The sequence below is a fragment of the Lethenteron reissneri genome, chromosome 3, assembly GCF_015708825.2.
Source record: "Lethenteron reissneri isolate LAM-NWPU_2019-01 chromosome 3, ASM1570882v1, whole genome shotgun sequence".
Taxonomy (NCBI): Eukaryota; Metazoa; Chordata; class Hyperoartia; order Petromyzontiformes; family Petromyzontidae; genus Lethenteron; species Lethenteron reissneri.
In genome coordinates this window covers 5,617,078-5,631,036 of record NC_083781.1, presented here as the reverse complement: position 1 = coordinate 5,631,036, position 13,959 = coordinate 5,617,078, and the positions used below count along the sequence as shown (strand labels likewise).

Here is a 13,959-nt window from a genome sequence, read left to right as displayed (position 1 = left end):
TACAAATGAAATGTTATGTAATACAACAGAGAGTCGGATAACATAACAGTCAACACCCTACCTGGTTGATTACGTTCTTCCTGAGAATGCTAAATTTGAGAGAGAGAGATAAAACACACAAGCTCCAAATTAAGTTTGCTCATACGGAGGTTCATAGACTTCAATAGAGACTCATAGACCCATATAATCACTCCTAGTTTTACGTAAAACCCAAAATATGTACATGGATACTATGGGCCCGGGGAATTGAGGAGCAATGTATGTAATTTTCACGTTGAGGTTTGGCGAATGAGCCAGTGGATGGACGTAGAATAAGCCTCATGGTGAACGTCCAGGGATTCTGCTAGCGAATCGTCGAAGAAACGGACGGTGGTGGCGATGTTCTCAAGTGTGACTCGGCGACCCTGCGAGGTTGCAGTTGGAACGGTTCCCACGTGCGCGCACACCACGTGGCAACAGTGCACATGCAGAACGGAACTCCCTGAGCGTCGTGGCAGCTTTCTGGTGGATGGATGTCCGTGGGAATGCATCATCATTCCCATTGGAATATGCCAAAGTTAGGAATTTCCAAATTTAACGGTGGTGGTGGTGGGGGGTGGGGGTGAACAACCTTTCCCGCAACTTGAAAGTGATTTCCTTGAAAGAGAGGTATCAAGTTTATTGGGACGTTTTAGTAGCAAATATTTTCCATAATAACCTCGTTGGTCTTTCGAAATAATATAGAACAATGTTTCTTTTACATATATATGTGTGCGTTCGTTCGTTCATTTCTCAATCCGCTTGTCTTGTTGAGGGTCGCGGTGGCAGCGTGTTGAGTAGTGGCGGTCTAGACCTCCCTTTCCCTGGCGATAGACTCCAGCACTACATTACTATACACTACTACACTACACTATACACTACACTATACACTACTACATTGTACACTACTACACTATACACTGCTATGCACTACTACACTATACACTACACTAGTATACACCACACTATACACCACGCTATACACTACACTACAATAAACTACACTATACACTACTATACATACTTGATCTCTTCCTGGGGAATTCCCAGGCGTTCCCAGAAGTAGATGAACCCTTTCCCAGTGTGGCGTGCTGCCCGGTACCGGGGGCATCCTTACAAGGCGTCTGAACCACCTCAACTGGCTCCTCTCGATCCGGAGGTGCAGCGGCTCGACTCTGAGGCTCTCCCGAATAACCGAGCTCCTCACCCGATCACGGAGAGTGAGCCGGGCAAACCTCATTTCGGCCCCCTTGTACCTGCGATCTCATCCTTTCGGTCATTATGCTCTGATTATTGCCACTGTTATTTTACGTCTTATTTCCTCTACGTCCAATTTCTGTCGAATGGCACGTTGCCCGTGCTTGGCAACTGCTCAAACTTGCCGAGGACAATGTGTCTCGGCGGTCCCTTCCAAGAGATGTCAACCCGAGGTTTGTTGGCTGCCCGAGACGACGCAAGCTGCGTGGGACGGCTTCTCTTCGTTTTCATTGCGGGTGTCGATGGGAGCCGAGGGAGGTGTCCACTGAGAATATTTGACGCTACCAACCAAAGCAACCACTGGTCCCTAAGGGGCCGTCCATAAATGACGTCACGCAATTTTGGACGATTTTTGACCTCCCCCCTTCGTCACACGGCGTCACAAAAAGTCAGACCCCCCTCACATATGACGTCACAAAGCTCTGCCCCCCCCTCCAAAAAAAAACATTTCCATTTTGAAAATAAAACATGCTTCAAATCGCGTTAAACTATTGTCATTTTGTGCGTATTTAATGTGGCGCTGCACTCTGATGTCGTAGGAGTGTTGTTATAACAATTCTATATTTGTTTAAATTTGCGCATTTTGATGTGAAGTCACATTTCTCAACCCCCCCCCCCCCTCTTCACACATCGTCACAAAAATCTGACCCCCCCCCCCCCACGTGCGTGACGTCATTTATGGACGGCCCATAAGCAACCGGGAGAGTCTGTTGGGGCCGGCCAACAACGGAAACGCAGCTTTACCAGAAACCTCGCCACCCATTTATCAGAAGTTGTGAAAGAGGGGGGTTAAGGGAGTCGGATGGCTGGAGGGGTGGGTGGGTGGTTAGGTCAGGCAATCGGACCCCGTTCGCTTGAGAAGGAAAACTCACAGGAAGCCCGAGACTTGTGGCAAGGGAGGTGGAAGGAGAGGGTTGGGGGGCTGTGGACAATACAAGAAGGCTCACCGATTGGAACCGGGTGAGGGGCTGATGGTTGGCGGTGCCTCACACTCTGCGGCTTTGGTCACGTCGCGCTGTAACAGGATAATACGAATCCGCGACAGAATGCTAAATTATGTCAAGGTAGCCGGACGTCAATCGGCGTCAAGGGGCGGCCTACAACGGGGGTGATTTTTACGATCCGCAAATCGTATAATTTACATCCAGAAATCACGTGACAGCAATCACTTTCACGATGTCAAATGCCGTATTAATAATATCGCAGCTTGATCCACGCACGAACACACACACACACGTATTGAAAATATTACAGCCACGCTTGATCCGTTTACAAACGCACGCGCGCCGCGATTTACCATGCCCTGGGCCCCTCTTGTCAAGGCAAGGGGGGGCTCGCTCTGAGCGTCGTCGTGCTTTCGCGAGCCCTAGGTTCGGCCCTTCGACGGGCAATAATAACAATAATAATTATGTATCTAGCCCCCTTCTCCAGCGCGTGTGTTTGACCACCTGGAAAATTACAGGGGCCCTGCTGCCTTTCCATTACACACAGAAGCCCCTCCGGCGATCTGTCGGACACTTTCAATGCTGCGGGCCTGGAAAAATTACCCGTTAAGTGCACTTTGTTAAAACATTTGGCTTACAAGAGGTTTTTTTTTTGTAAGAGAATAGCCTCGCCTATTATGCATGATGAATACCATGAGGTTAAGTGTCTGTTCCCATGAGTGTCAGTCCCAAAGTAACCTATTATTCACTTACATTGGGGCAAGCGGGAAGAACACTTAGTTTTAACATCGCTGCGTTCTAAACGAACGCTACTTAAATGCATATTGAGGATTTCTGCAGAACGGCATACGTGTGAATACATCTTGAATGCTTTTGCGTGTAGAGTTGAGAGCGTTACTTCACGAGCCGTCCGTCCGTGTCTATCGGCGGCAGTCAAGGTAACCGTCGTAAGGCAGATCCCAATACAATTTCAATTTGAGCTTCAAAGGCAAATACTGTAAATCATTGGGTTGCCCAAGATTTAGCGATAAATGGGTAAGCTTTTTCGGCCAATAAAGGCGTGAGCCGTGTGGCGTCATCGTGGAGAGGCTATAAACCTAACATCATCATTGCGAATTTAAATACTTAATAGAGAAACGCATCTTGAAAGGCATTTATCAAACAATCCGTGCGCACGCATGGTTTTTCTTCCTCGTTATTCAGTTGTATCCGGCGGAGAAGAAATTGAATGAATGCATGACTCCCTCGCTGCACATTCCAGTAACTCATAATGCAGCAAAAGAAAATCGTGACCATTTATGCAAAATGACACTTGTCACATATGCGTCAATGTCCTTTATTGGTGATACAAAAACTTCCCCTGCCAGAAACAATAACACTCTTCTAAAACACAACATAAAAAAACGCAAAGCAGTTTTTGTTTCAGTTTGACAAGGCTTTACGGAAAGAATTGAAAAGCCCACTAAAAGCCAAGCAAAAGAAAAATAAAATCATGTCTAATGACTCGTGCTAACTGCTACACAGTCCACCGCTAATTAAACTAACAAGCGTGTTGCTTTTAAAAAGCCAAAGCCGAGTTCACACGAGACAATGTATAAGATCAAACCATACATGAATTTTCTGAGGAATTTTCAGACGAAACCTGTGATCTTAAAAGAAACCAGACTACCCAGTTTCAGGGGCAACTTTAAATTCCCAATTATTATTTTTTTCATCGAATACGGAACATCAAGAAACTACACGATCATTATCCGTGCCACGTGCCCAGTTGTGTCAAGCCTTGCAGCATTGCCGCCGACGCCCAATTGCAGCGGGTGGCACAGTAACACCATCATTAAAGCTGATCCGTAACCAAGCACAGATTATTGATCCGATCTTTGATACCCGAGGAACCACTCAGGGATGCTGTTTCATGGAGAGGGGCACCGGATGAACGACCCAACCTGACCTTCATAAATATTCAGTCAACCAATGGAGCGCCGCTGAAGTCGGTTTACGTGCTAATGCGGGTTACGTCACAGGATTGTACGATGTGGTGGCAACGTCTTGGGGAGGCCTTCATCCAGCAGTGGATTGACCATGGCTGACGACGATTAATCGTATTACTCTGGTCAGAGCACACAGCCCACGTAGGCTCAAGAGGGCAAAGGCAATGTAGTTTTGATTACCCGCCAATAATTCTGCCGCACCCAGTGTCAAGTGTGAACACGTCTTAAAAACTAGCCACATTACACATCACCTACATGAGCGTTTATACACTGTACACAAGATATATCGTTGTTTTGGATTAACACATCCCTCGTGAAATTAAAATCCTAAGCTTTCAATAAAATGTCTTGTAGGATCTTACAGCATTTGTACATTCCAACAATGTGTCTCTCAGAGTTTCTCCCTCACAATATGAATCTCTGTTTTATATAATCCTACAACACATTTTGATATTAGGATTTTTCATGGGATGAAAAGTAAATTACAAAGTTAGAACCGGTTTTTTTATTTGCTGGGTTGAAAAAAAACATCTAAACATTTATATAGTTATTTTATGCATCTAAACAATACAAGTAAAAAATAGAAAAGGATAATCCATACATTGAGTGGAAAAATATTTGGCACATTCCATTATTATAATTGACGATTTTTATAAAGCACATTGCGCTTAGAATTTGGTTCACATTGGGTCTCACTCTTTACAGATGTAGATCAATTCAGGTAAACATCTTCCATCACAAATTAACTTTGTTATGCATTTGGGTTGACATCTGTAATGTCAAGTACGGTGAATTATATTTAGCACCATTCCATTCAAAGTTATTATTTCCGTAAAAATATTGATTTATAATGGATACAAAAGGCAATGCAAACACATACAAATGCCGGTGTAATGTATTGTTAGTATTCATTCACATTTGTGCTAAGGAGTTCCAACACCTTTCAGCATATTACATCACTGAGGTGCCCGATTAAAACTGCAACGGCGAATGAAACCCGCAACGTTCTTTGAAACATGGCAACTTGTAGCTAACCATGGCAGTATGTATTAAATCCTGTTAACTCCAAAGCGTTGTTGCATCGGCATGCAGCAATAAACTGCCTTTCACATCAGATTTCATTTTGGGAAGTGCAAAAAAATTTCCACCCAATGTAGCCATGGAAATAAAAGGTATTTATCCAAAGTGTAAATATGGATAGATTATTGTCCGGCATGGTAGAATAGCCACTATATTGCTCGAGCAAATGAATCTAAAACATTCTTCCAAAATATATTTCCTGAAAAATATTTTTGCAGCTCATTTTACAATAATGAAATCGACTCGAGATATATTTCTATTTTAAACAAAAAAATAAATCCACGTTTTGAACATTTGAGATATTATGTCATAACCTACAGTTTAAAACAATGAAAAAGGCTGCCCTGTATTGGTGTCAAATGAACAATATTTCATCAGATGAGCTACACAGCCAAGCGGTACAATGTCATCTATGCACCTGCCAAGTCTCTTTAGATCAGTTTCTTTATTTTTTGCAATTGTACCATTGAGCATTATGGCTTAAAATCAGGATGGGATTCATCAAAAAGGTTCCAGGTGACCATCGTACGAGAAAGGGGAAACCGATCATGGCAGCAACCACCCCATGCTGGCTTTCAATAGTATCACTCATATTTGTAAGGGTCACATGGAATGGTTTTGACCAATCACAAGTCCACAGAAGCCATGACGTTCAATGTTAAGGCACAATTTCAACAGCTTCCAGGGATTTATTGTTGAAGAGCTATGCCGGCATACAAACACTTTCGTTGAGTTGTCACTCTTAAAAATGTATTAAAATCTAAGATCGTTTTCCAGTCAACTTCACATAGTGATTAGTAAACAGGGTCGAACACTTAAGGGTCGGATTTCTAGAGTATCATGAATGTGCGATGCTTCTTTAGAACTAATCGTATTTATCTACGATGTTACAGTCAAGTTGCAAAGCATTTGTAGAAATGCCTGACGAAAAAAAATGTACAACACTGCTTTATTATCACCAACAGCTGATCTTCGGCAAGTCTTGGGACTTGGGGATGCGAAACCTCTCGCATGCGTGATAACAGTGACGGGTGAGATAACAACTTGGACGCGTAGATCTGAAACCATGACCTCATCACCTCTTGCTGATCGCCTTGCCTTGTCAGCAAGGCCTCTGCCCCACTGAGCCGCTGACCCAATCAGCAGGCAGACTTTAATGAGGGCCAAAGCCTTTATTTAAAACCAGAAAATTCCGTTGCAGGTTAGGGATAAATACAATGATGTCCATCGTAGCCAATTAAAACATTTCGATACATTTGAATAAAATGTCCACATCATGATGAATAGTAACCTGTTAGGACAGTTAACCGTATGGAAATATACCATGCTTCTAATTATGAATCTGCAACAAAATTCTTCCAAAAAAGCATATAGACATACTTTCAATATATATTTCATATCCAATGCCCAACTCCATGACTGCAAATGGTAAGATCGTTCTAAAAATAATATAGAACAAATGTAATGGTTGCAAATAAAATGTTGTCAAAAGATATTCCAATGGAGTGTTTTTGTTTAAACTTGAACAAAGCAATATAATGAAACTTCACAACGCTGGCAAATGTATGATTATATTTAGTATACCGATGATGATAATGGGCAATGTACTGTTGCCTTATTTATTAGTTAATTCTTTTTTTTATGCCAGGCAACATAGCATTGAGTGGAAGCGGTGGTATTGGCGTTAACACAATGAGCTAACCACGGTGGCAAGATGTTAACTACCTCGCCTGGTATACAGGACATGGGTTCGATCCCGACCCTGACACTTGTATATTTGGAGTTTATGTCTTCTCTCCATAGATGTGTGTATATTTCTCCAAGCCCTCCGGTTTTTCCCTCCGCATTTCAAATCAACTTGCGTTTCGTGTATTTGACCGATAAGCCAATTTTCGTTGAGCTAGTATTTGTGGCCAGCTCAGCGGGCCTTTTATTTGATCTTACCTGCTAAAAGAAAAAGTTAGTTAGCCATGAACCGGTCCAAATTCGATTCTCATCAACAGTCAACATCAGTGGCCAAGGTGATAGACTCGGCACTGCTCTCTCCACTCTTCACCAACCTGGACTTATGTTATTAAAAAAAAACATGAGTAACATGGAGTGGGGAGGTCTTGATCCATGAGTGGAACGACAATGTTAAATTATAGTTTCCAGCCGTAGTAAATGGATGAGGGTAAATTTTTGAAATACATCGCCGTTTATTCGTTCACTCTGAGTTTCAGGTGAGGCACGTAAAATATAACATCTGCAAGTCAGCTATGTTTGCTTCTTAATAACCTTCCCCAAACCTTTATTTAATCGAATTCTAATGATTTACTTCCATCGCTTAACGTGTTTCTTAATTTGTGTTGGGTACCATATGTATGTAACGTGTTAACACATTTGGCTCCGAGAAAATGTAGTGTTTCAAACATCACAATTGGATATCCTTTAAATTACTATATTCATTCGTAAATAAATGTAAGTTTTATAGGCATATTTCTTGTACGATTCAAGACGCTAAGTAATGTGCTGTGCCTCTGGCCACCTTTTCCCAAAGTATGTATTAGTCATACAGTAGCAAACACTGTACGTGTGTAAAATAAACCCCAGTAGCGTTACACGAAGCCAGAACCTAGATGGAATGAATGCAAAACAAAAAGAGATAAATAAAACTAATTTCCCAGTGACATGCCCGAACAATAATAACGTGCAGCCAAAGAAAGCAGTGTAAAGACAGTGGCACTTGCGGAAACAGTTGTGGATGTTTAATTACGGCCCACAATTTAAGATCGACTACTTTCGTTAGCTATAAATGAATTAGCGCAAATGCGTAGACGTATACTGTACCCGCACGCACACACAAGTTACTTTCGGATTTAGTTAAAAATATTTGTTTTCATTGTAAGAATTAAAATGGTAACATTTTCTTAGAGTATATGGTCATTTAGTAGGATAACGCTGCTTTCATAAGTGCCCACACACTTATTAAGGGTCTGGCCCCTGTCATAAAAATGTGGAATTTATATAGCTCTGGCTCTGGGCTATCTCTGCCTCAAAGATCCTTGATGTCAAAGACGCTGACTTGCTACTGGACTATAATTCCAAACGGTTTTCTGGTAAACATACAATATTGGTTGACCAAACGCAGACGACACAAGCTTATCCATTTACTGCTGCTGAAACAAGGATGTTAATCGTGAAGGGGGGGTGGTGGGTCGTTAACCATCATTGCAACTGTGTGCCCAACTATTGTTTGTGTATGTTAGACGGGTGCCCTGTGGAAGGGGTGAAGAAAGAAAGAGATATTTGTCGAATCTGCTGTGACATCCCGTGGAAACTGAAGTGAAGTGGATTCATGTGAAAATGCCAATGCCACCATAGCTTCTTCCCCGGAGGTTATGATGGGGTCATGTTTGCCGGCAAGAGGGCCTGCTGCTGCCCGAGCCAGCCGTCTAATCAGATGTCCGCATGTTAAGTGAAAAAGGCAAACCGTAATGTTTGATTTACCAAGAGGAAGGTGTAACTGTGAAAGCCCCTGCTTTTATCCTATGACATCCGATCATACGCGCGATATTGTACACGACTCCACACGAACTTTCAAAGAATGACGAGATCACCTGAATGTGTCTTAGTAACAAAAAAAACTTTAGGAACCAAAATACGAACGCAAGATTAATATAAACACTGTTAACGCACGTTTAAAAATTACGCCTGAAAGTAGATTTTTTTTTCTTTTCTTTCTTTACCACAATAACTGAGATGCACAAACCCACCACCGCCGCCTTAATCGTTGGAAATACATTATTGGCAAAAGGTTAAAGGCAACTCTGCTTCCTAATGTTTATTCAAGGCAAAACAAACCTTGTTTATATTTCTTCAGCGTTAAAGCACTTGGAAACAAAAAGGAATCTGTGTGTTTGCAATCGCTGAACACACGTGCTTAAAAATTCTTGCACACGACAGATTCACACAACTCAGCGAGTCACCTTTTTTTCATACGAGCGGCATTAAACATAAATCAGCTTCCTTTTCATGTATTTGACACCTGTGGGTTTTTGCGGTGCTCATACACATAGTCACCTGCCGCGTTGGACAGATGGATGAGTTACATAAATATTGGGAATGAAAGTTGCCTTGTTTGTGTTGCACGTGGCGTTGCTGGCACGCTTAGCGATTGCTAAAAAAAAACACATGGATGACACGTGTGTATATTTTTTTGTGCTTGCTTCTTTACATATGGCCTTTTTAAGTTTGCTAAGAATGTTTAATGACTTAGAGTGTGCGCGCACACATTTCCTTCCTTTCGCTTGTAAAGCCGTGGTGATTCTACCGTATGTGCCAAGCCTGAGGGGGCAACCTCCACCATTCCTCACCGCATATCAAATTAAAATATAGAATTTTTTAAATCGTAATCGAGCAAGAAGTCACTCCCACTATCAACATCCGTGTGTTAATAATTCTAATAATTTGTGCCCATAGGACTCAGGATTACCTATTTAATGTGTACGTTAATAATAACAGTAATGATAAACAAAAAGGAACTAGACTCAAATATTCACCACATCTCTTTTTAAAAGCAGGCGATTGAAGCCAAAAAATTAAGGTTAAAAAATGTCTGAGTAATTTTGCCAGCACTGTAAACAAAAAACAAAACCAATGGCGCATTTGTAATCAAGGGAAACGCACTGTAACGCTTCAATACATTGTGAGTGAATAATAGAAAACTAAAACATAAAGAAAGAGCAAAGATAAAAGATGACTTTGCCAGCACATAGCTGCACTTTAAAAAAAAAGAATTTGTGTGTGTATTTAATTGTAACCACTACCGCAGAGATTCAGTGGCCAAAATGCCGTGTGTGACTGGGATGCTTTTTTTGTACGGAAGTGCCTGGGGGGCAGACAGCTTAGGAGCGCTTCCGCAGGAAGACGTAGATGAGGCCGTTGATGAAGGTGAGTCCAGCGGCCACCCACGCGATGATGTAGGAGTGCCCAAAGTTGCCCGAATTGTACGGTGCTTCTGTGGAGGGGTACTGGCCGGTGTACACCGCAGCGGCCGCGATCACGCACAGACCTGCACGGGTGGGTGGGTGGGCGAGACGCAAAAATGAAAAGGCGTTTACACACGATTAGGCTGTTACGCTCTTCGTTGACGTGCGGGGGGCCAGCACGTGACGACTTGTTTTTTTGTTTTAAGTGAGAATCATTGCTATCGTTATGACTTTGTACGACAGGGTTTCCCATACTCCAGTCCTCGCAACCCACCACGCTATGTCTCTCCTCGTTTAACAATTTACTCCTCCCCCCCCATTCAAATACAAATTGACATGTTCCACGCTGCACGCGCCTGATGATCGTTAAACGCGTCCCCGCGTGTGACGGCGCTCAACAATTAACGCTGTCTGCGTCACGCGGAACACGTGTGCGCACGCACGCGCGCACACGCGCAGACGCGCACAAGCGCACACGCGCACACGCGCACACACGCACACACGCACACACACGCGCGCACACACGCACGCACACACGCACACACACACACGCACACGCGCACACACGCACACGCGCACACGCACGCACACGCGCACACACGCACACACGCACACACACACACACGCGCGTGGAACACGTGTACACACATTGAGATCTAAATCTTTACTTGAACTGGCTCAATTAACAAGACGCGTTTTTTTTTCAATTTAACAAAACTGTAAATAGGAAAATTTAAAGTAAATAGACAATGAATGCATTTAATAATTAATTATTACTTAACCGTTTGTTGTCCCAAATATAAAATTGGTCTCTGGTTTATGAATCTGGAATGTTGGTTACTGGTTCAGGACCAGTAATGGGAATAAGCATCGCTTCACCCATTTTGACGAGATATTTTCTAATAAACATGCTTTTGCACCAAACAACCTTAGCCAAACGCGTATATTTGATATCTGTCTGTTTACATTATTATGCAATAATCAACCCACATCTCTTTAACGTTTCTGTATCTAAACTATTATGATGAACAGTTTAAAAGCATTTATCCGCGCCAGCTTGCGTTACAGAAATACATTTTCAATCACGTTAGTTTATGTTTGTGCAGCAATTTCGATTCCTCATGGAACGCGGTTTTCCTTTGCTCAGGATTAACTAATTGCTTTATTGCTATACTTTACTTTATTTGTTTTGCTTTTTTTCCATTTTGGTGACCTCCCCAGGTCACTCTTGCAAAATGAAACTTATCCTGGTCTCTTGAGTTAAGCAAATAAACTTAAACCCTAAGCGCTCGTTATCATAATACATTGATGCTGGGGTTTTTTGGCAGCCGAATTCCAAGTCGACCCCACCTCTGCTTGTTAAAATAATACCGCCATGTCCACTCGTTAATAGAAATATACAGTTTCTCCATTTGTACCAGATATTAAAAAATGTCCACGCTTGATTATTGCTAGTGACTGTCCTTGTCAATGTTAATATTACAATCCGTTTTTCACTCATAAGGCATCTAATTGCCACCTCATATGAGCCAATTACGGAGCAGAAGGGACGTGGGACAGTTGGAAAGATGCACAAGTCATATTTTACGGCTGGAGCGATGGTGCAATGGCGAGAGCACTGCACTATGAACCTGGTGACCCGAGGTCAATTCCCAGCCACGGCAAACATCAGTGGCGAGCGATATCTGAAAGTGTCCCGGGCTTCCCGTTTTTGCCACCTTACAGTGACCAATGTGCTGAAGTATGGACAAACAGCACTCACGACTGAAACACATTAGGTAGGCCTTCATCTCGCAGATGATGATTATTATCATCATCAACATTATAATTGATAAAACTTAATTTGGAGCTTCTAGCACACTGGACTTGTAATCCACAGGTTGCCGATTAGATTAGTTCGTGCCAGTAGTGGTATGAGCAAGCAATTGCTGGGCTGTATCTTAACCTTTATTTAACATTATTAGCACACTAAACACTGGTTTTATTTGACCAGATAAGGCCCAATGAGCTATAGAGCTCTTTTTCCAAAGCGACCCTTGCCACAAATGATAGGTCAATCAAGTGGGTTGTCATGTGGAAATGTATAGCAACCCAAATGCTCCAAACGCCTGCTTCTAAATGTGGAGGGAAAAACCGGAGGATCAGGAGAAAAATCCAAAGCAACCCCGGAAGAACATGCAAACTCCAAATATACAGGCGTCAGGGTTGAGACCAAACCCACGAGCCCCTAAATACCAGGCGAGGTAGTTAACATCTCGCCACCGGTCAGGTGGCTCAGCGGTAGAGCGAATCGAATGGTTGGGAGTTCAAATTACGGTCGGGGTTTGGCTCGGCCCACCACCCCCCCGGGGTCTTTAAAACGATTACCACTTTGTGCAAAAGTCAACAGTGGCTGTGTGCTATGGATAGCCTCGCCCATGCCATAGCAATGTAGATTTCCCCACCACTGGCCCAGGGCTCTTAAACGGGACGCGAGCACTGCGTCAATGCTCAGTGGAGCAGGAATGACCAGGCAGCAACGCCACTGCGGGCGCGTGGAAACAACGCGGGGGCCCCTCTGTGGGAGTGGGAGTAGCGGCGCGTGCTCACGTACTGGCCAGCAGGAGGACGCCGCCAGAGATGACGAAGCGGCCGCCCTTCTTGAGGCGATAGAGCTGGAAGACGAAGAGGCCGAGCGCCAGGCAGGCCAGGATGACAGACAGGATCATGAGAGCCTGCACCGCCTGCAGCCACGGTTCTGAAGGCGTGAGGAGCAATGGTGAGGTTAGAGCAGCACGGGTTAAGTCTGGAAACTTCGACTTCATTAAGTCTTCCAAACAACACGTCACTCAGTTCAGGCGCCACCCCGAACCCCATTCTGTTCCTACCTTTTATTCTCTTCCCCATCATTTCTGGAACTCTCCATGACTGTCATCCAATTAACGGTCTCATTTCAAATTTAGTTGCTCCCTGACGACCAATCCGGTTTGAATGGTTTTCCACCTTCACATCCGATTGTGTGCCCCCCTACATCAGCCGCCCCTGCGATGAGACCCTTGCCAATGAGAGTCGAGCGTGCTATTCGAACTCACGAGCGGCTGTGATACCCGGCGAGTGTATAATTATTTATTTTCTAACAGGGTTTGCCGCTCGGCATCCATAACACTTGTATGAGGGGGTACACGGTTAAGCTGCGCTTCTATGGTTCTGGAAATGTCCAAGTGAAGTAAAGGAAACTTATGCTATCTTTCAAGGTATACCCCTGCTAAATATGCATTCGTCCTGCCCCTTTTATAATGCCTTTACGAGTGGAATTATTTAAGCCGTGCACGCAGCTATTTCAAGACACCTATTACGGATGCATAGTTATTTTTTATTACCAATTTGTAAAAAAATGTTACGCTTTCCAAGTAAAGCTGAAAGCGTTAATGCATCGGCGGCTGTCCTGTCTGGCTGGAACACGGGGGGCGGTCGTGATGACTCTTAAAACGATGATCAAACGTCAACAAAATACGAGTAAAAATAATTGAGTTGATTTCACCGACTCCCACGTCGCACGCCGTGCGTACGCGTGAGGTCGTCTCGTAGCTTGGCTTGCAATGGGAACATTATTATCTGGAACTAGACATATCCAAGGACAATGGCGTGTCGGATAGTGTCATGGAAATCCAAGCACATGCATGATTTTTCTTCCTAATTATGATCCGGCGCGTACATCGCAAG

At 43.5% G+C, this 13,959-nt stretch overlaps 1 protein-coding gene across 2 annotated transcripts in view; it reads right to left on the bottom strand.

Annotated features, from left to right (window-relative positions):
* Positions 1-3,539: 3,539 nt before the first annotated feature.
* Positions 3,540-13,959, bottom strand: part of LOC133345430 (peripheral myelin protein 22-like) — a 34,394-nt gene continuing 23,974 nt past the window's right edge. For both annotated transcript variants that reach the window (XM_061556161.1, XM_061556170.1), the window contains exons 4-5: positions 12,851-12,994; positions 3,540-10,340 (exon numbers count right to left, since the gene is read on the bottom strand). In XM_061556161.1, coding sequence (XP_061412145.1) covers positions 10,174-10,340; positions 12,851-12,994 — 311 coding nt within the window. In that variant the 3' untranslated portion in view covers positions 3,540-10,173. The remainder of the gene's footprint in view (positions 10,341-12,850; positions 12,995-13,959) is intronic.